The sequence below is a fragment of the Anopheles stephensi genome, chromosome 3 (assembly GCF_013141755.1).
Source record: "Anopheles stephensi strain Indian chromosome 3, UCI_ANSTEP_V1.0, whole genome shotgun sequence".
Taxonomy (NCBI): Eukaryota; Metazoa; Arthropoda; class Insecta; order Diptera; family Culicidae; genus Anopheles; species Anopheles stephensi.
The window spans coordinates 63466241-63487878 of record NC_050203.1 but is presented as its reverse complement, the minus strand read 5'-3'; the positions used below and the strand labels follow the sequence as shown (position 1 = coordinate 63487878).

Genomic DNA, 21638 nt, shown 5'->3' with positions numbered 1-21638 from the left:
TTTTTACCCGTACGCCCTTGCGTATCGGCTGCTTTCTTCACCACACCACCACCGACCGATGAACCCATAATTCAAGTTTCAATTTTTCGCCCGCTTCAAACACTTACTCATCGCGATTCTTACGGCTGTTTCTTTCCAGGTGGTAGACATCCGGGGGACCAGTGCAATAATTTATCGATCCGAAATCGCCAACCAACACCTTAAGCCTATGGAACCATTAGCTCCCACCGGTGACAACGCGATAAGATGTTGCGAATGGTGGCGCACTGTGCGTTCAACCGAGCGTACCACGATGATGAACATAACGGTGAGCAATCGAAACCATTCAACGACACTCGACAAGCTAGCGGGAGGACTGTTCACGGTACGGTGCACTTTCTTACCGACGCGGTATGGTGCAAATCGGCAGTAAAACATAATTAACTCATTGACCAAGTTAACACTATCCCCGGTGGAGAAAAGGCATCTCCGGCGTTCGCTCGCTTGAAAGGATAACAGTTACGGGGTATCCCAAGCGGTCAATTCTACAAATGCAGTGTGTTTTTTGTCTCAGTCCGGTGTCCGGTGAATGTAAAGAAAAGCGATGAGGAAAACTCCTTCTTCTTTCCATGAATGACTTTACAGAGAGCGTCCAGGGGTAAACCATCGCTTAGCCATTTATGAGCTGGATAAAGTGAACCGATAGCAAACGCATCTCTTGCCAGGTGAGGGAGTTCTCCGGGTAGTGTGTTAGAGTGAAATGAATTTTATGTGTTAAATTGGAATAAAGTTACAGCTTAGCACAGAATGTGCCAGTAAGCGTCGGTAGAAATTCGTGCAATGTGTAGCACCTCGAATAATATTGTGTGAAGTCGCCATCACATCGATGGTTGTGAGTTATGTGCTTGGTTACTTAGAAGTTACTAGTTTGCTGCAGGGTTTTGTGTAAATTATGGTGTGGCAGAGTGTGAAGTGAATCTATCGGAAGGAGGTGACAAATGAAAATGCGACGAAAAATGAAATGCAACATAATTAACCAAGTGTTGAATCTGATCGTGATCCATATTATTTTTGCACAGTACACCTTTGGTTTGCAACAAGCGGCGGCGGTGGACAAAGAAAAACATGGTAAGTTTATGCTGACTACTCTATTCTTTGGGAGTCCTCTCCTCCATCTAATAATTGAGTTGAATTTCAGAATTGATTGAAAAATGCTATAAGAAAAAAACTATTCCAAAAAGTGATTCCTTGAACCAAACATGTCCAATGTTACCGTTCTATCTATTTGGTACCACTTGGTCCTCCTACGTGCACCATCTCCATCTGGGAATCGCAGCATCCAGCAAAATATTTCACTTCCAAAAGTGTATGTGTAGGTGGGGCACAAGCATCTGCTGCGCACTGTTTCCAGCAGCCCGCAAATCGTCCTCGTTTGCTCGTTGGTCGTTTGTCAGTTCAGTTGCCTTGTGTTTGATGAATGAGCCGAGCCCGAGAACGTGTTGATGGTGGTGAAGTGGATGCTAACGCCGAGTGTCGTCGGAAGCCGGCAGAAGAAATTGGACGAAAAAAGCTTATCACACACTTGGGCAACAATGATTGATTGAGAACTTGTTGACGTATCAAAGATACCAGAAAGGTGCTGCCATTCGTGATTCCTTTTCGGGGAGGGGCCACCATGTCTTCACTGGCCACTTCCGAGGGAGGGTTGGAAAAATTCTTCGAAGCAGAATCCGTTTCCTTCGCACCTTTTAACCTAGATTTTCTCTGCCTTGATCCAGCTGATGCTCGGTGGAATTAAGGGAAAATACCAAACGACTCAAGACGACGTCATGAGCAGAGCGTTTACCTGACGATTCCTAAGGCTGGCGGGAGCAAAAGCAAACTGAAGAAAAGAAAAACAAACAGCCTTTAAAGGCATTACGGGGTAGAAACGAAGAAAAATGAGTTGTCGAGATTGATTGAAAAGTGAAACCACATGAAATGAAAACGGAATATTTCTTTCGGCACAGGTTGGTGGAGCCGAAAAACAGTTGTAAAGCAGCTGGATTTTTCTGGATTAAGGGTTCGTTTTGTGCTGTTCTACCGGCAGCGATAGAATGATGAAAAAGCTGTATGAAATGTTCTATTATTGTGGAAAATAATTGATTTCTTTCGGTGAATGGATTGATATGAGAATATTTAAATTCTACAGATATTGTTTTGCTAGTTGTTAAATTTTGGATTTCCTCTGAAAAGTTAATAGACTTCTTGCAGATGAAAAACAGTTGTCCGTGAGAGGCATCTTAAGAAGCAATATCGAATGCTACTCAGAACTTTAATACATCAGTTATTGTTTAAATGGGAATTCATCTCTTCACTAACCTAGACTTGAATGTAAACTGGATTAAATTGGAGCAAAAAAACAAATAATTAAATTCTCTTGGGATTTTTTTTGACACAATGAAATTTACTTCAAGGCTTGAGAAAAAATATTAAAGATTTTTACTTGAGGATACTACCCAAACATCTACAATTTTTTGCAACTTACCCTACCTGTAAGTTATCTTTATCTTTAGTGTAACTTTGCACAGTAAAAAGGTTCAAAAATGATCTCAATGTGAAATCTGTTCCTTAGAGCCAAATAAAGACAGTTAAGATGAACCGCCGGATAGCGCGATGGAAAGTAATTGTAAGCAATGGGCAAGTCCGATGCTAAATTTTTGCAAATTATCAGCGTTAGTACAGGATAAATTGGCTAGAAAGAATCAAATGCTGTGAGAAGCCACCGCAGTGCATAAAAAAGTGCTAAAAGTGTACTTTAAATGCAAAAATGGGGATGTCACGGTGGACAAAGAAAAGGCATCCACAAGAAAAGGGTTAAACTGCCTCAAATTGTCAAGACATCAGAGCCATTCCAGCCAATTGCTTTGTGGAGGTCACTGGTTTCGATCGGGGCAAAAGAAACGCCTCGCACAGGAAAGAGTGTCGATAAAGACACAATTAGATGCTGTGGGTGAGCACCGAGTTTTAAATTTTTACGACTGTCAAGTTTGACCCCGTTCAGGAGCGGACTGAGGTGCGGACTGGAAGCATTTGCCGTGGGTTTTAAGCTGCTTTACTTTGTGCCAACGGGTTCTAATTTCTTCTTCGGGTTTATCGCTGTCGGGGATAATGGAAAAGATAATCTGAACAATTTAAATTTACGTACTTTTAACGTTTTATAATCGGAACCAACTGGGGTAGAATGAACGCGCTTCGTAAGGAAGGAGTTTGTGTTTCACAAGATTATGATTACGGTTACAAAGAGAAGGGATTCCATTGGGGTTTGCTAAGAAGAACAGTTAGGTGAAGGATATTGTAAATCTTACTTTCAAATAGTCAAGCTTTGGATTGATGTTTTTATACCAGCTCAACAATTGTCATCGTCAAAAAGCTTTCAGAAAAACTATCCACCTAAAGAATAACTTAATCAAGAAAAAAGTAACCACCAGGAGACCATTTTATTTGGATTTGCTTTCTGTTCAATAAAAGCGAGATGATCCAATACGAAAACCTTTCTCCTCTTAAGACCTGTTGACCGGAACACCATTGTGTATGTCATTCATTCTCGATAAGTGTGTTTTCTTTTCACTTTACTCCCGCACTCCCCGTGAAAGCACTTCAAAATTATTATTCTCGCCGATTCCGACACTGCCAGCTGAAGGATGTTACGCAGAACGTCAAGTGAAGCGGTCGGATGCCCGAGTGTACGTGTGTGTGTGTCAGGAAAGAGGGCACATTTCGTACCGCACACAACACGGAAAAGTGTCATCCTCGAGATAGACGCGTGTACGAGTGATGATGATGATTCTTCACCTGTCACAATATATCCTTATGCAGAGCGACCGCCGTGCCTGGGCGAAATGGTTCCCTGTGAAGTAAGATCCCGGGAAGCCACAGGTTCATCTTGGCTTCCAAACCAGGAACCCATGTTTCCGGGCATGTGATGTGAGAAATGGATATGCCACCCATGCTACCGGGTGGCGACAAAAAAGGAAGGTAGAGGAAGGAAGCAAAAAGAAAACTTTTCCTCACTTAACCTCGCAATGCTGTTAGCAGGTTTCATAATTCATCGTAAAACTCCGTGTCTCCGTGGCGCTGGTAGTAAAGGGCGCTGAAAAGCATAACCCAGGATAAGTCTCGCGATGTGCCGTCCGAGGGCTCGGCATCAGCTGATGCTGATGGAGGAAGTTTATATCCATCCGGTTATGTCTGCTCGAGTGGCCCCCACCTGACGATCATTTTGCCCGGCTTGAGCTTTGCATTTGGTTACCCCGTCTCAAGAAGTGGCTTCATTCATCATGGCACCAGCGAGCGGGTGGTGCGGCTGCATGTCCTTAAGGAAATGGAAATTGCAATCCAAGCGATGGACTCGCTGCTAAGCATCCTTGATGCACTGTCCGAGTGGTATGATAAACTATTCATGATAAATGAAGCACCGCCCGGTGCGGGTTCACGGCAATTTCCAAGGCGATGATCGAAAACTATTAGACACCGGTGTCGGTGGAAAAGGCACAAAAAGGGTTTCAGGGATGAAAAATATAGTTCTCACTGTTGTTTGAATGCTGTATTATCGCCTCCGCCTGACGGCACCTGTCAAAATGCCATTGCTCAAGCACCACCTCGTTGGCGATGGTGACGTCGAAACTTTAAGCACTCTCCTTCACGCCCGTTACCGTCTGCCATCAATTGATGAGAATTTAATTTGGCTTTAAACTTTAATACCTGTTCGGGCCGGTTCGGTACATATGTTAGAATTTAAATTATATACGCAATTTCCATCGTGACTTCGTGATGGCTATTACCTTACGCCCGGGCAGAAACTCGTGCTCACCAACCGTTCCCAACAGCAGGGGCGCCCTCTCGCTCGCCGTGTGTGCCATCCATTATGCATGACAAAATTAACGTCCCATTCGGCGCGAGCATATTTACTCTGGGTTAATTGATTTGAATTTTGCAATGTGCCCTACGCATCGTCTCTCGTGAATTCTCTTACTATGAATGTAAAAGCTTACGGCACGGTATGTAAAATGCAAGACGACAGCGCTAGGTTCGCTTGGAAGCGGGACGGTGGTGCGAGGTACTGCTCTCGGGAAGTGACAAGGAATCTTTGTATTTCCGACGCACTATGGTCTGGTCGGGCTGAGCGCAGGTTGATTCGTTGGGTGCGGTATTGTTAACAAGACTGTTTCAATTATTAACCGCTTCGCAAGTTGCGCACGGTACGCAACTACTGGGCAAGAGTTGGGCCGATCTCGCAAGGGCTTGTCGTGCGGTCGAATTCGGTCGGTTGTTTACGTCCGCCAAGGACGCTCAGCTACACACGTGCGGTTTCGGTGGTCGACCGACTGTCGTTGGGGTTCCACCGATGGAATCCTTCAGGAAAATGGCAAGCCGGTGTTAGCTTAAGTAATGACAACTATTCACTAACTCACATAAACAACTGCTGTTAGTTGAATATTAATTTATTGACGCAAGACCCCGTCAGTGCCCGGGCGGTTGGCATCTGGTAGTTATTTCCGTTACCAAGACCTAGGGTGCATGTCCTTATGAGCGAAGGTTAACGGTCAACCGTTGGACCGTCGTAAGCGCTTCGACTGTCGCAACCTTCTGGGAGCAGTTGGGTAAGGAAGCATTGAACGGTGCAAATAGCGCTTGTGCCATACTGCAAGCATCATTTAGCCGATGGTCCGCCATGAGTCATTACCTAGGGGGTTGTCGTTTTTCCTTCATAAAGTTTATTTTATTCGTTAGAAAGAAGAAGGAACATACTGACCTGCATAAAGCACTAAGTGATGCACTTTTTCATGTCTTATTCGTAACAGGTTTATCTGAATTTCTAATCAGTCTTCATATGAGTCAGTTCCTTACATCTCATTACTGTGATTAGGATCTTTGATCTATCTACTGATGACGAGTTCAATTGAATACCATACACTATACAGCTAGCATTTGAATGTGATTGGGTGAAAATAGATTCTGCTTCATTATCGATATTCATCTCAAAAGGAATCTGATACAGGGAAGGATTTCAATTTTCTTCCTCCATAGCTAAGTACCTTAAACATGACCTTAGTTTCGCAAGGTCCTCTTATCATCTCTACACAGGATAAATTATGCTTTGAAGAAGAAAAAACTCCTCACGATGAACTGAAAAATCCAATCCCGAGCTCTGTAGATGACGGAAATGGAGAAAAAAAGTCTGTACTTCTTCCATCCAGGGCTTCATACCGATACCGGACAGTGGAATGTATCTAATACTTTTCAATCAACTCGGCCAATCCATCTCCAATCTTGTTTTCCGATCCGATTTATTCAACGCCATGGTTCCATCCCTTCGGTCCGCCTTATGCGAATGCTTTCTTTATTTATTTTCGCTCCCTAGGTTTATCTTTCACTGACGATTTACACACTGGGTTCCGTGCACGGGTGGCGGTTTATTGCTCCCTTGTTTGCTACATTTTTTAAGCCATCCATCTTCGGCAAGTATCAACTGAAACCGAGGCAGAGCAGGATCGTTAGCATAAGGTGCAGCGCAGCGATGGGCACTCCTGTGTACTGATAATATGCCAAAACGATCGTCGTTATGCGCTGCGAATGCTGTAAAAATCTGTAAGCTTCTGTCAGTTTGGTAGCGAATCATAAATTATTCTTATTATCGTTCAAGATGTATTAAAAGCGTATTGGAACGCAGATATTGAAGCGAATCGATGGGTACACAGGCAGTCAGATTTGTACGTGCCGTTAACGCAATATGCCACTGAAGGATAGTTGTTCGAGCGCAATAAATTTGGTTTTGCCACTAAAAATGTCAATATGTTGCTCAAGATGCATGCGTTGCTTAACATACATTGGGTGGCAATAAATCATGCAATATTAAATCTAATATTACATCAACCATTGAGTGATGGGCAGGTAAAATTATAACATAAAATGTTTATAAAGTATTTCCTTTTTTTTCTATTTCTATTCCAAATAATCAAACCGAGCAATTATTAGCTTATCACTGTTCCAAACCTGAACAGAAAAAAACAGAAACATTTATTTGTGTGGTAGAATAAGCGTTGCCGGTTTATTTAATCGGTTCCGAAAGGTAGCAAAGCAAGACAACAAAAAAAAAACCACCCACCGAAAAGCAAAACAAACTTCACCGTCAAACGACGGAAGACGAATCCGGCCGAGAATCCGGTGTTGCTTCGAGTTGATAAATTTTATGAGGTTAGAAAGTATGCTTTCGCCCTACCGAGTGTGTATGGGTGTATGGACGATTTGCCCTTGCGTACACACGGAACGCAGCTCCTCCTGGCTCCTAATGGCCGTTGGTGAGAGACGGCACAGTGAGTGGGATTATTTTGAAAAGGATTGGAATGTTGCTGGCGGCTGTTGATAAACCTTTTCAGCATGCTTGGATTTTTCGCGCACGGAACGTTTTCCCCGGAATGGTGCAGGTGCTAAACCCTTTGAGTCCTTTACGCCTCCGGGGAGGAGGGAGAGATTTATGTGTGCGGAGCATGGTTAAATTTACTCCTGGCGGTTGAAGCGTGGGCCCAGATTGGTGCTGGCCTCGTGCAAACGGCCACTAAATTACTGAACTAGAGAGAGAGAGAGATAGAGAGAGAGGGAGAGATAAACACAGCCCTTCAACATGAGTAGAAAATTCATTCATTTAAAATTTGAACTAGAAAAGGTTGCGCCAGTGATGGATGGAAGCTAGCGAAACGAAATTCTAATTGCTTTTTCTTTCGCTATAAAATTTTAACTAGATATTGTGGAAAACTACATAAATGGGTTTAACAATTCCGGACAAATCTATATATATATAGCAGAGTATATTATAATCACTTTTTCAAGAGCTGCCTGATATACACACTAACAGCGCTAGTGCCTAATGTAGCCATCGAGGGAATCATTACGCTGGCACAAACTACAGCTGTAAACTAATCTTTTCCCACGTGTAGCTTTCATGTTTGACAATTTTGTACAATACTTTTGGCACGAACATGGCCAATTGTTTCGTCCGTCTTCATGCTGCTCCATTTAAAGCAGTTTCGCCGTTGCTCGTTACCGTGCTTTGTAATTTGCATCACTATTTTTCAATGACCGTACAATACCCATTAATCCAATTTGCCGCTTTCCCTGGCAATCGATAATCGTTTAAATTTTCCATCATGATAAACTCGATGGAAAATGTGCACACATACACATACACCCCTCGACTACCACCCCCAAACAAGCGCTTCATATGAGCTGAGCATGATTTTTATTGTGTTTTTTTGGACGTATTTTTCAAAGTTCGCTTGCACTGGACCGGAGGCGCCAGCAGCATCAGCTCTGCTGTGGCCGGATTTTTTGGCCCAATCCGTTGGAGGTGGGGCAGTGCGCCCGGTTGAGGTGTGTGGATGCATTTATTCAAAATACCAATCGATTGCCTACATCGAGCGATTATTAGAGTGTGTAGTACACGTTTTTGCAGCCGGGTGGGTATGAGCAAAAGCAAAAAAAGAAAAGGGGGAACTGCAAAAATTCGTCATAATTAAATTACCGATTTTAATCTCTTTTCATTGCGGTATCGATTCGATGAAACACACGCACACACACACGAAATATGATTCAGGCGTATCGCGGGAATTCAAATTCGGTGAATTGGAAGCAAGGTTTTCGCTAAAAGCGCGAATGCGAATAAAACAGTGCACAGCACTGTACCTCATCAACTTGCGACTTGATGAAGGCGGAAGAGCTCGTGCAGCTCGTTTTATTACACACATGTCTAATTATGGCGTAATTGCCTACAGTTTTCAGCCCAACAATTACGAAGAATGTTTCGCCTATTGAAAATCGTTTAATATGTTTTAGGAAACAATTTTACTTCAATCGGTCATCTCAGTGTACTGGACGATCAATATGAAATAGTTTTCTATGTACATCTGCTGACTCTCTTTTTCGCCAAAGTTTGCTCAATTTATCTAAGTTCGGGAGCTTTATTCGTTCTCAAATATTCACTCTTCACTCTACAATTTATTGACATGAAATGTTTGATTGCACGTACCTAATAAGCTTCTTTTCATACCGATTGGTTGAAACTGATCATCGAATTCTATTGAGTATAGCAAGAAGTGCAGTGAATGCATCGTTTCTTTTCGATATACTCATACGAATTGGGAATGGAAAGTGTTTTTACTAGACCAACCGTATCGCTGGTTGAATGTGACAGCAGGAAATGAATTTTTCGCGCAAACTGAAAGGGTGAAACTTTTCAGAAGTAGTTATACGTTTTATGCTCTCAATCTATGACGGAGTTGCAGTTACGATTCCTTTTTAAGAGTGCAGTTGAAAAAATAGGTACAACCTTAAAGGAGATTTTGATGCCAAAATGTTATACTTTTCTACACAAGAACCCCTTATGCTTCTAGCATAACACAATATTGTTACTTACATACATTAAAGCCTATGCAGCCTTCGTCTTAGAGGGAAGAAATGGGCACGAGAAACATTATTCAAGATTTCAAGAGCAGTAGAGCAGAGGGAAAAGCAATCGCTTGCCATGCAAACAGATGTATGAAAATTGCAGTACGGAATCCCATTAAAGTTACACCGCTTTCAGCTGAAATGCACTGCATCTAACTTTCCGACAGCGAGCTTTTGCGTTTAGCATCTGCAGTGTTTTGAAACAATCAGCCCTGAGTGGATGTCTTGTGCGAGTGGTACGACAGAGAGCATTTGGAGCGGGAAAGTGGTTCAGCTACAACAGTCAGAACAGTCAGAGTTGTACGCCGGTGCATTAGCGGGGCGGGAAAGTTCTCTACAAAAGAATCTCCCGCGATGGAAAGAAAAGTCCTCCAGAGTGGGGTCCTTTCATCTCCCCGGGTGTACGGTATTGCTTGTGGTGCCATCAAAAGATTTTCTTATACATGCAGTCGTCTCTTACTTGTGCCATAGTTTATCCTCTGCTCTGGTCTGTGTCTTCGGGGCTACTATCCGGTACCCTGATTTCTGCTTACTGCAGTCACAGGTTCGCCCGTATCGCCCGTGTTCATGACCATAAGCCGACAAATGCCAGATTATCAAGCTAATTTAAAATTCATAAAAGTCATAGCGCATCGTAACAACGGAAAGAAAGTTGCATCCGGTATGCAGCCGGCCACCAGGCGCCAAGTTCACTAGGTACAGAAGCCGTGTAGGAAATGTTCGTGCAGAACAACGAGATGTATTTTTTTTTTTTCGTTACTGGTTGGTTAGTTGCTGCCTTTTGTGTGGCAGATTATGCATTTCATTCGTACGTGTGAGGCTGTGTGATGGAATGAATCTGTTCCGATGTTAGTCTCACCTGCGCTACGCCCGAATTATCTAGGATTTGGAACCAGATGGTTTTTCCAGGTGTATAAAGCTACTGTTCCATAATTCCAGTGTTCCTTATTTAAAGTGGTAAAAAGTGATTGAATTGAAAAACATAAATGTATTCCAAACAGCAGTAGAATGTAGTGTCCGTATGCTATCAAATTTTACTACTTTCCAGAGAATTATCCCGAAACAAATTCTATTGTCAAACCTATCCTAGGTGAAGTATATAAATATTTCCTTCAGAGCTATCTGTGAGCTTATGTTTAATAAGTTCTATATAGACATTAGACATTAAGAATGCTGGAAATAAGTTAAAAAACAGGATTGTTTGAAGGCAAATAATGGTTACAAAATGGTTGATAAAAGCAAAAGCTTTCTTATGAATTATATGGCGCTCTACGTTGATCATAGTTCTTTCATTAGTTATTGAAGCCATTAAAATAATAAGCCCACTTCGAAAACACTTTCCAATCGTCTTGCGAAGCGTTCATAGCTTTTTGTGCCGCTTAGCCACTAGAAGAAAAAAACTGTCTATGAGCGATAGCTGAGCAGCGCGAGATCGCCAAGCCTGTTGAGTGGCTATTCAAATGGATAATTTGAAGAATCCTGTTCAATGTTCAACAATCTTTAAACAGTATTGCCGTTGCAGTACCTCGTTTTAAATGATGAAAACGAGGCTTTGACAATTTAATGTACATTAATCAGTAAAATTTAACATCAATTCTACCCTGTGAATAATTTAACTTCACCCTTTTGCATTTTATGAATGTATTTATTTATTTATGAATGTATTTTATTAATTGTTAATCTCCAAAGACCTCACCGGTGAAGGAGTTTTACCAGAGGGTCTCATCATCCATGGAACCTTGGAATCGTGTAGTTATATAGTTCTCGTCTATCACAGCATCGCGCTGTAGCATAGGTATCGTCTAGCAATAGACTAGTATTCAGAAAGACCTTGGTTACTCAGAGGCCTCATTGTCTTCGGCGGTAAAATTTCATTCACCAAGATGCCTCACTGTTCATGTCACATCTTCCAAGAGATCTCGTAGTTGAGAGGATCCCGAAGTCCAAGCCTCGAATTTCTTAATGTCCATTAATCGATGGTCTAGTTATTAAGAGTTGAGATTTTTTAAGAGACCTCATTTATTGACGGCTGCTGATGCTCAATATATCATCGAAGATTCATCGTTAAAAGATTCTTCTCGTGTAAGGGGTCTGGTCGATCCTGAATCTCACAAGTTTCACTAAGTCAAGCAAATGCAATAGATTATCACAAGAATTTCAAAGAAAAACCGGTGCTAATTATTCTAGATAATAAGCATCACGGTTCTCCTTCCTCTTTCTTGGCCTGCTCCTACGGAGAACGTCTAAGAGACAAGGCCTGGTTACTTATTCGTTTCCAGGAGACTCGGTCTATAACTGCACTCCTCCTGCTGCATCCGATCTCCCTCAGGTCTGACTCTACTTGGTCCAACCAACGAGCTCGCTGCGCTCCTCTACGCCTCGTGCCGAACGAGTAGCTGACGAGCACCTTGCTGGTAGGGCATGAGTCCGGCAACCTCATCACGCGCCCTAACCAGCCTATTCCTCCGGCTTTGGCAACCGTCAGGATATTTGCATCGCCAAACAGCTCAGCTAGCTTGTGGTTCATCCTCCTTCTCCACACGCCCTGCTCGCACACACTGTCAAAGATAGTCCGTAGCACTTGCCGTTCGAAAATGGCGAGTGTATAGGAGTCCTCCGCCAGCATAGTCCAGGACTCGTGCCCGTAAAGGAAAGCCGGCCATATCAGTGTGCGATATGTAGCGTATTTCGTGCGTTGTAGGAGTCTGCTGGATCTCAGGAGTGTGTGGATCTCTTAGCAGGCACGGTTTCGCTGAACCTTCGGATTTCGCTGCTAACGTTGTTGTCCGAAGTTACGATCGTGCCAAGGTAACAGCACTCCTCTACTACCTCAAGATCGTGACCGTCAGCTAATACTCTGCTTTCGAGTCGTGCTCTATCACGGTCAGAGACTCCGGCAAGCAGGTACTTTGTCATCGTCGCGTTAATTCTCAATCCAATGTATGATCACGGATATATGATAATCACAAACGAATAAGCAAAACCTTTCTCATTGCATTGCATCTCGGCTGCAAAACCACTCTTTTAAACAAATAATTTTAACGTATTTTAAATCCCTTTTTTTGCTATCTCGTTTGAGAATATTAATTTTACCTGAATATCATTTTCATACATTGATGAGATGACATCAGCGCAGCTTAACCTTTAGCAGCATCATTCAAAAAACATAATGAAAATTCTAACACATTAACCTCACAATTGCATCGGTTGTGTTCCTGATTTTATATCGCTGTTGGCCGTTTCTTTTTATTTGGCAACCCATACCAAAAAAACCTCTTCGCACACATTTCCAAAAGCAATTGAAACAGGTGCCACTGCCAACTGTCGGGTGCGCACTTGCGATTATCACAGTTGTGAAAATTTCGGCAACATTCAACTTAAAATCGATGGGTTGTTGCGATTAAAAAGCAGTTATACATTTTTTTTGCTCGCCGGCTCGCTTCGTATAAAACCACTTTTCCACCTGGGCTCCGGGAGCCCAAAAGTTAACGAACACCGTGGCACCGTGTTGGGCATTTGAGCCAGAGTGCCGTGCCAGAGAAGAAAGAACGACACGATTCGTAACGAAAAGTTAACTCCATTGGTGTCAAGGGAATGACAGTTTTGGACGATGCACCGGGTATCGTTACATCGGGTATGCACTTGTGTTTTTTCCCTTTTTTATGCTCGGTTCGTTTCTTCTCCTCGCTGGTGCAAATAGAAAACGATATGAGAAAAGTTTTGCTAACGCTCGTAAGAGATTCACTCGTTATGCCATCAACCCAGCCCCCAAACCCCTTTTTACACCGCAGCAGCGTCGGAGCGGATTGTTGGGACGAACATTCGCAAAAACGAAATTACCTGTGCTTTGTGGGATTGTGCAAGGAATGTGACGAAATTCGTTAGGTCTTTGGTCGTAGGACGAAGTTTAGCAAATATGATTTCACACTCGATTGAGTAAACCAACCGAGCTGTCTGTGTCGGATCGTTTGCCGCGGTGGTGCTTCACTGGATTCGGCCACTCAGGTCCGCACACTATGAGGTGGAAGATGGAATGCCGATTCGTCAGACAGTGGGTCGAATGTGACAACAGCGGTGCAACACTGGGAAGCTTGGTGATGACCTCGAAAATAGGACAAACCAGTTTCAATGACGAACCGCAGCATAGCTTTTTGCGGTTTGGGAGCTTTAATGGCAGTTGGAGCTTCTTTTTTTATTCACGTCGTGAACGTACAAACTTAAGTACATCAGCAAGAGTGGGTTAAAGAGTTATTTAAAACGTTTGTATTATATTTAACTTTTAGTTAAAATATTAAGGAAAATGCTACATACTTTTAGAGAGTTTTATCCTCGTTCAATACCAAAAATGTCTAGAATCCTCGAAAAAATTTGGTACGCTCATGCCACTCCATACATTTCGGTACAATTTTTCTAGCAAAGTGCAAATGTTTCTAGCAAACCCCAAAAAATCCTTTTTCAACGCGCATTGAGCGAAACACATGATTGGCTGCGATCCTTCACAGTAAAAAAGAAAAAAAAAGGAAAGAAAGCTCAGTTTATACACATATTTTATATGAAGAAGCATCGAAAGGACTCTTGGTTTTCCACTCTCGTTTTTCTTCGATGATAAAACGTTCGCTTTGTACTTGTCAAGTTGAAGAAATGGAGGAATATTTTACGAAACTTGTGCCCACCACGCAGCCCACGGCTGGTTCTGGCGCGCAGGGGGCTAGTTTGGCTGGCACTCACGTTGCTGTGGTGGCCTGCAGCTGAAAACTTGCGAGCCACCGTAGCGCAAATGATTGACGATGCTTTTACGCTTTTTGACGTATCCTTCCACTGGTTGGGGCGTTGGTTTTTTTTGTTGTTGCTCTTGCTACTCTCTACCCATGCTCTGCGCCACAGATCCTGGGGCCTTTCTCTGTTCAAATATCCAATTTTACTGTACCGAACGAGCAGCAGCGAAAGTAGGGTGCTTCTCGAGAGCGCTTAGCATTCTTCAATATCGCTCCATAGAAATCATGCCGGGGAAAACATCTTCGCAATGTATCGATATAAAACATGAACCCAATAGGTTTATGGTACCCGATTTTCCATCGAGGACAACTGTTAGACAGCGCCCAAACGCTTTGAAGCTATCGTCACAGTGTCGTACACGATTATGACCATCAATCGAGCGTTTGAACAGCTGGCAACCATATCTTTTGTGCGACCCGTCGCCGGGATGCCGAAATGGTAGGTTGCTAGGACGAACGGGCAAACGAACGATCGATGCATTTGGGCTCTTACCCCCTTTTTATATTAAAATAATAAAATTGTTCATCCAATCGTACCCACTTTTATTGTGATAGTAATCCTTCGTAAAACGTTTAAATGAACACATTTGACGAATGAGAAGGTTCAAGTTTCAAAATGGTTCCGTCTTGCATTGCGATACCAGCTTCAAATTCAAGGATCATGGGATATAGCTTGAAAAGAGTTGTATTAACGGGGCTTGTGACAAGCTATAAGCAGCATTACTGGAAATTTATATAAAATTGAACAATTCCAATCATATTTGAACAACGACAGTATGTCCATTTTGCAAAATTCCCAGGACACAGATAACCGTCCTGGCAACAAGTTTATCAAATGTAAGTGGTATACAGATTATTTTGAATCAACGCTTATCGACGACTAGATTTTAAGCTATTTGCTGGCGTTAGACTGATTGAAATTCAAATCTTAGCCCATCCACCGTTTTCTACTACTCCATAGTAGTCTTCCGCTTCCGAATCATGCATACGGTCCACTAATACTATTATAAGCCAATCAAATTCAGTACTCTGTTATCAGCACATACTTTTATTCGTATGTGAGTTCTTGTCCGTTGCACCGAGGAATAAGAACACCCGAACCGGAAAAACGTATCCTCTCTTAGAACTTGATCCTCAACACTTCCTGATTAAAGCCAAAGGCGTCAATCAGACGAGATACGGACACTTGCCAGTGCGGAGTGCTGAGTGGCTGGTTTCTGGCAGTCGGTTTACCCAGTGCAAATTAAGGTCTAGCTTCCCGGTTGCCCTTTCCGCTTCCTGGACCTCGGCAGCTCGGTAGCAGGTTTACAGTGGCATCGAACCTCTGTCGCAATCGGTACACTTCTATCGTGTCTAATCCTCGAGGCAATAAAGAAACACCATCGCCACCACCAGCACCATAATCATGCACAGACTATCTAGCCCAGTTCTGTCCGAATTTATTCCAAAGACTCGAGCGCTTTGTGTGATTCGGTCTTACTTTACCTCGTTCTCCCTTCGGGCGGTTTGGGCAAAATAGTACTGGCTGTTTGTTACTGGGCGCATCAGCGCTTGCTCCACAGCAACACACACACACATATCTCCGTACTTTTTGTTGCAAACAGTACCAGTTCATTTGGAGTTATTAGAGTGAAGAACTAGAAAACAGATCGGCACCGGGCAGGCACAAATGGAAAAGGATAAAGAAGGAAATAATTAAAAGATAACTTTCACCCCCAAATTGAAGCAAGTGCAGGCCCCGGGAGCAAATTAATCTTCCCGCAATGTGATGTGATGAGGTTCGGTGAGTTCGGCTCGCTCGTCGGTCGGTTGTCCGGAAAAACAGGCTAGAAAAGAAACTGGCCGATGATTAAGCCACCATTGAAGTACCCTGCCCTGAAACAGTTTTCTCCGAAACTCGTCCCGGACAGGCTTTCCAGCAAATGACCATGCAACAGCAGCGTCTGGGTACGTTCTGTGTGCGTACGTCGTCTTTTGAAGTTTAAGAGCGTCTACAAAAGCTCTCCAGGACGCGCGTCGTTACACTAACTGTTGGGGATGTTTGCCCCAGTGTTCTAGATTTCATTGCTTCCTTTGCGTGCGAATTCCATCAGTTTCGACTTCCAAAATATGCACGAGATGCTCTCGTGCGTACCGGACCGCCGTTCCTTTTTTTGTCCTCTCCGACCAGCTTTACATTGCTGTCAATCGTGAAGCTCGCTCTGACGGAAAATCGTGCCAGTCATTGCGATTTGTGCGAAGATTTTGTGCTTGTTCTTTTTGTTCAGTTCCTCGTGCCGTAGTTACATTTTGCTCTAGCCGTGTGGCCCTGGTAGTCTAGTTGAGTAAAAGCAAACGAAGCGTGCATGGGCATCTTGCCTAGCTACGCAGTGTTTAAGATGAAGTTCTCGGCGCGTCTTCACGTCACGCTCGCTGGCGCACGCCATTGCAACTGAAGCATACGTCTAGAAAAAGTGTGCGTTCCAAACCGGGAAGATTGCTGACAAATTTTATGACAGATTGTTTCTAGCCGTAGAATGAAAGATTGTGTTCGATTTAATCAGAGATTGGCTAGAATGTCTTCTACGTCTTTCCCTGCCGGCAGGAAGGTCGCCAGTTCCCAGAAGTACCGAAATACCCAGCCGGATGGGTAGCGGTGCCGGTTAAATGAATTGGTTGGAATGTTGTAAACTGCTCTTGCCATCAGTTTTAGCTACGGATGGTTCTCGTCCTTATCCCAAGCCAATAATCGTTTCTAGTGCTCTGATCCTTAACAACGCTGTGGTCTACGTTTATTGATACGGTTCAGCAAGCAAACACACCACGGTGGAGAGAAAATATTCATTACAATTACATCGACTCAAAATGAGTTTGATTAATGAGCAGTAATTAAATGGATGCTGCCACACGGCCACGTTTCGCCCAAGTGACACAATATTCGACTGGATGCTTCAATTCACAGTATTGCGAAGCTTACTAACCATTTCCAGTGAAACGCACATCGACCTGTTCGGATTTAGCGAGATCGATACAGGTTGTAGTTAAAGCTTTCATCAGCAAACTTATGCTGCTTGTACTAGGTGTTTAACAACTTCGGGGGACTAGCGATATCAAGCGTCCAAATTTTAGACCGGTTCCCATACTCACTCTCCACGCCCAGCTTGGCTCAAGCTAGACACATTGCAGCTTCGATATCGATCGCTTGTCTCGAGGAACAATGGCGTCAAACCAGAAATTGACAAATGACATTCTTTTCACATCCTACCGCACGCACCATGGGGCGAGATTGTGTTTGTGTGTGTGTGTGTGTGCATATATGTGTACGTAAATTTGTTTCCGATCCGGTGCTGGCTGTTGGTGGTGGGCGATTCGGTAGCACAATTTGGACTCTTAATAAAGATTCATTACTTTGATAATCAATATTTATATTTAATGGTCAGTTTCGAATTAATGACATCTAATTAATTATGTCCAACACCAACAACGGCCACGTAGCAGCGTAAAGAGCCTGCCGGTGTGCACACGCCACCACCACCAGGTGGCAGGGCATATTGAGTACGGCATATTTGTGCAAAAGCCGACCATTCGTGCGTAGCCCGGGGTGGCTGGCGGCTGGATTTCATTACGCTGCATACAATGCAGTTTTCCGGTCGACCGAATAAACATAATTTGGGTTGAATTGTCTTGCCCTTTACCTTTAAAGACATGCTGCTATGCGCCATAATTTTGCTTATCCATTTTGTGATTTGATTGCGTTCGGTTCGATGGAAAGCGCCTTTGCGCTCGTTAATGAGATAATTTTGGAAACCATATCACAGCGTTTCGCGAAAGCTGCAAACTTTATTTAAAACAGTTTTGGGAAGTGTATATTTGAGATTCTCTTTGCCCTTTATTGATTGAAAAGTTTCCAGTAATTTATTTTATCCACTCATCTCATGTGATTTTTGATGACCTTTGAAGTTTGAAACTTCTATTTTTCCCCGCTCGACAGAATCTACAAACGGAAAGTCTAAAGCAAAACAGAATATCGAAGATATTTCCCAGCATAAAAAGGTTTTTCTGGAACGTGTTTCACCTGCAGCAGGATGGATTTGTCGGCGGGTGCCATTCAAAGTGTTTTTCATGCTCAAAAATTCTTTTGTATTATCGTTCTTCCTACAATGCCTTGAGGCATTCAAGGATTTTTGTTTTTTTTTCTGAGATTTTTAAGGAAATATTTTACATGAGCTTAGAGGCGGTCCGGTGGTATATACGACAGCAGCGCCGCTCTTCACACGGCAGGACCGGACTCAAATCGCATCTGGGCCGTTCTCGCATATTGATGATTGACCATCCAACTATGCGGTATCATTAAGTCTAGTAAGCGAAAAAACAAATGGCAGGCATGACCTAAGAGGTCATTAAGCCAACAAAGAAGAAGAAGATTTTACTTGAACTTAGGAAACCAACTGAAGATCGTGATGTGAAAAGAAACCATTCATAAAAATAATTTTAATTTAACTTAAAATACGGTTTTAAGTATTTATTTCTTATCTTTCTCCATTGGAATCTGATGAACATGCTTAGTAGTGAAACTCAAGTGAGTCATGCATGCAAGTTTAGCTCTAACCTAAACAGAACAAATACCAAAGATTGTTGTGGCGAATGGTCCACTTTACTACCAGCTGAGTTGGATCGTACCTTAAGTTAGCTCAGAAGCTTTCTATCACCATTGATAGTGTAGCTGACGACGGGATCTATATCACTCGTCTCCGATCAAATGCCTAGGGCTATGCATAACAATGACGCCACACAGGCTTATCGTAGAGCGCAACCTTTCCGTAAACCCTTCCGGCGAGATTGACCGGAATAGGGACATGACTTTGCTCGTATGCGTATCCGACCAAAGAGTATCAAAATGAACTGCGAAAGAAAAAAAAAAGAGTAAACGAAGCAACTTTTACTCCCCGAAACGACCAAAGCGGAATAAAATATGTGTATGTTTAGATCGTTCAATGAACCATGAAACGAACCAAAAAAAAAAAAAGAAGATATCCCGTAACATGCCTTGAAGGATAGTGACGGTACTTTTCCAGCCCCGGAAAGCGGCCGACTACCCTTTCGCTGCCCTGTACCCAGTGATGGCAAGCACCGCCCGAAGGCACTTCCGCACTTACATCACGAACTATCTATCGGGCGGCGGAAGCCAGCAAGCCAGCCCAAATGGGCGAATGTGAGTGAGCTTACGTGCCAAGCACTATTAAATTTAATGGTGCTTAATAGAATGAGGATTAAAATTTAATGAAAGCGGAGATACACATTGTTCCGTCAAGTGGTAGAGCGTGCCGTGAAGCCTTTTTCGCGCCCATTAGAAGCGTAGAAGGGCTCCCAAAACAAGAAGACGCCGACGACGACGGCCGAGATCCTGGCCAAAAGCTTTACAGCATGCCGGTACTCCATGGTGGGCTCACACACAGTTCATTGCCTAAGAGCTCTCGCTGGTACTTGTGATTCTTATCTTCCGCTCATTTGCTCCGCTGATTCGGCACATCGATGGGGGGTGGGCTGGGGAAAAACAGCCGAAGGTGATCCATCCACCACTTTGATGCTAATGATTATTGAAGATGGCGTTGTTTCTGGTTAATTTTGGGGGAGATCCAAGCAAAAAAAAAATGCAGGAAGGAAAACCCACGCCGGTCCAACCAAACCTTGACAAAGCTATTTTCGGCTCCCATGTGGTGTACGAATCAGAACCGAGAACCGAGAAAAGAAAAACAACAAAACAAGGAAAATCCCAATGTTAATCTAGCGTGGCAAGTAGACGGTATTACGCCAAAGCGTCAAAGTGTCTGCACTCGTGCTGCGATGCATAATACAGATGACGTGGAAGAGGACGAGAAATAAGCCAAATGGCCGTTAAACATAATGATAATTAATAAAGCCATAATTGGTTGAGATTGCGAATTAAGATCAGCGTCGCAATGATGACAATAAATTGTCCGTTTAATTAAAAGTTTAACAAAAAGTTTGCCCAATTTGTGAGCCGGTCTTTGCGTGTGCGATATAGCATTAAACTTGTTATAGCAATTTTTGGTTGTTGTGCAGAGCAACGAGACATTCGAACTCTGCAGGGGAGAAAAGTAGAAGTGTAGTTTTTGCGAGAGTTTCCTTGTAACCAAACTTACCGTTTACTTTTGGTAAGGCTTTGTTTAATTGGTGGGATGGTCTTTGGTGGAAAAAATGAAAATTTAATAGAACTCATGACAACTTAAACTAAGAAAGAGCATTAAGTTATCTTCCCTAATTAAATTTTTGTTTGGCAGCAACAACGACTTTATGCAATTATTATACTCTCAATAACCACATATTCCTCAAGGATATGTTCTTTGTCCAAATCTTACAAACACTACGATAGAGAAGAAAATTTACAAAAGTATCTTCGTGGCATCGTATGTAAAGGACTTTGACTCGACAGGCTAAAATGGACTAGTCTTGTCATGCAAATGGCACCCAACAGCCTTCAGGTATATCGGTTTTCTTTATGATAGTGAATACTTCATCTCACACTTGAGAAGGAGTGATGCCGTTAATGTATCTGCCACAGAGGCTGAGATATTAGTTTGACAAACGACATCAATAGACCGTGAGTGATATCGAGGACTCCTGAATCAAATCAAGACCGCATAGTGATTGTAGCGCTTTTGCAGTAAATAAGTAAACAGTAATTGAAAATAGCGACACATGTCAGAGAGAAAAATCCCTCCAGCCAGCTTCCCTTTCAAGATGCAATGTTTTACAACAAATAAACGACACTGTAAAGCGTTCTGAAGCTGCCAACCAACTTCAAGTACCGGTCACATCGAAAGCAGCAGCTTCAACAGATATATGAAGCTTTGAAGTGTTTTGGGTGCTCACTGCACGGACGGCTAAACAATGATGGCAACTTGAAAAAATCCAAAAACACACATACTCCAACAACGGCCCAAGAGTGTCATAAAGGAAGAAAAGCTGAAACCATACAGAACACTGCCTGTCTCGCTAGTGAGTGTTTTTTCCCGCTGTGTTGTGCAGAGCTAGAGATGGGTGCGAGAAAAACCATGTCATTTGTAGTGCTGATAGACTTATATGTTGGCTGGCCGACCAATACGTGGTGTCAATGATGATGGTGAAGCTTTCGCAACGCCGCATCCTCCCCAATGCCATAGCTTCGACACGGCCATAACAATAACAATCACTTCATATTGGAATCGGGTGCTCTTTCGGTCAGTGGCTGGCTAGCGGCCCATCTACTACCCACTCCGAAAGCCGTTGCTGAATCGACTAAAACGATGAACACCTCACTTCTGGTTCGTGGACGATCCTTCCTTTGGCAAGTCTTAAAGAACAAACCGGCACTTCTTGCTGCTGGGGGGTAAGCATGGATGTATGTGTGTTTCCTTTTTT

The 21638-nt window shown here is 43.1% G+C and overlaps 1 protein-coding gene across 5 annotated transcripts in view; it reads left to right on the top strand.

Moving 5' to 3' along the window:
- Nucleotides 1-21638, top strand: part of LOC118511577 (CD166 antigen-like) — a 186478-nt gene that overhangs the window by 62094 nt on the left and 102746 nt on the right. For all 5 annotated transcript variants that reach the window (XM_036054827.1, XM_036054828.1, XM_036054824.1 and 2 more), the window contains one exon: nt 140-1107. In XM_036054827.1, coding sequence (XP_035910720.1) covers nt 978-1107 — 130 coding nt within the window. In that variant the 5' untranslated portion in view covers nt 140-977. The remainder of the gene's footprint in view (nt 1-139; nt 1108-21638) is intronic.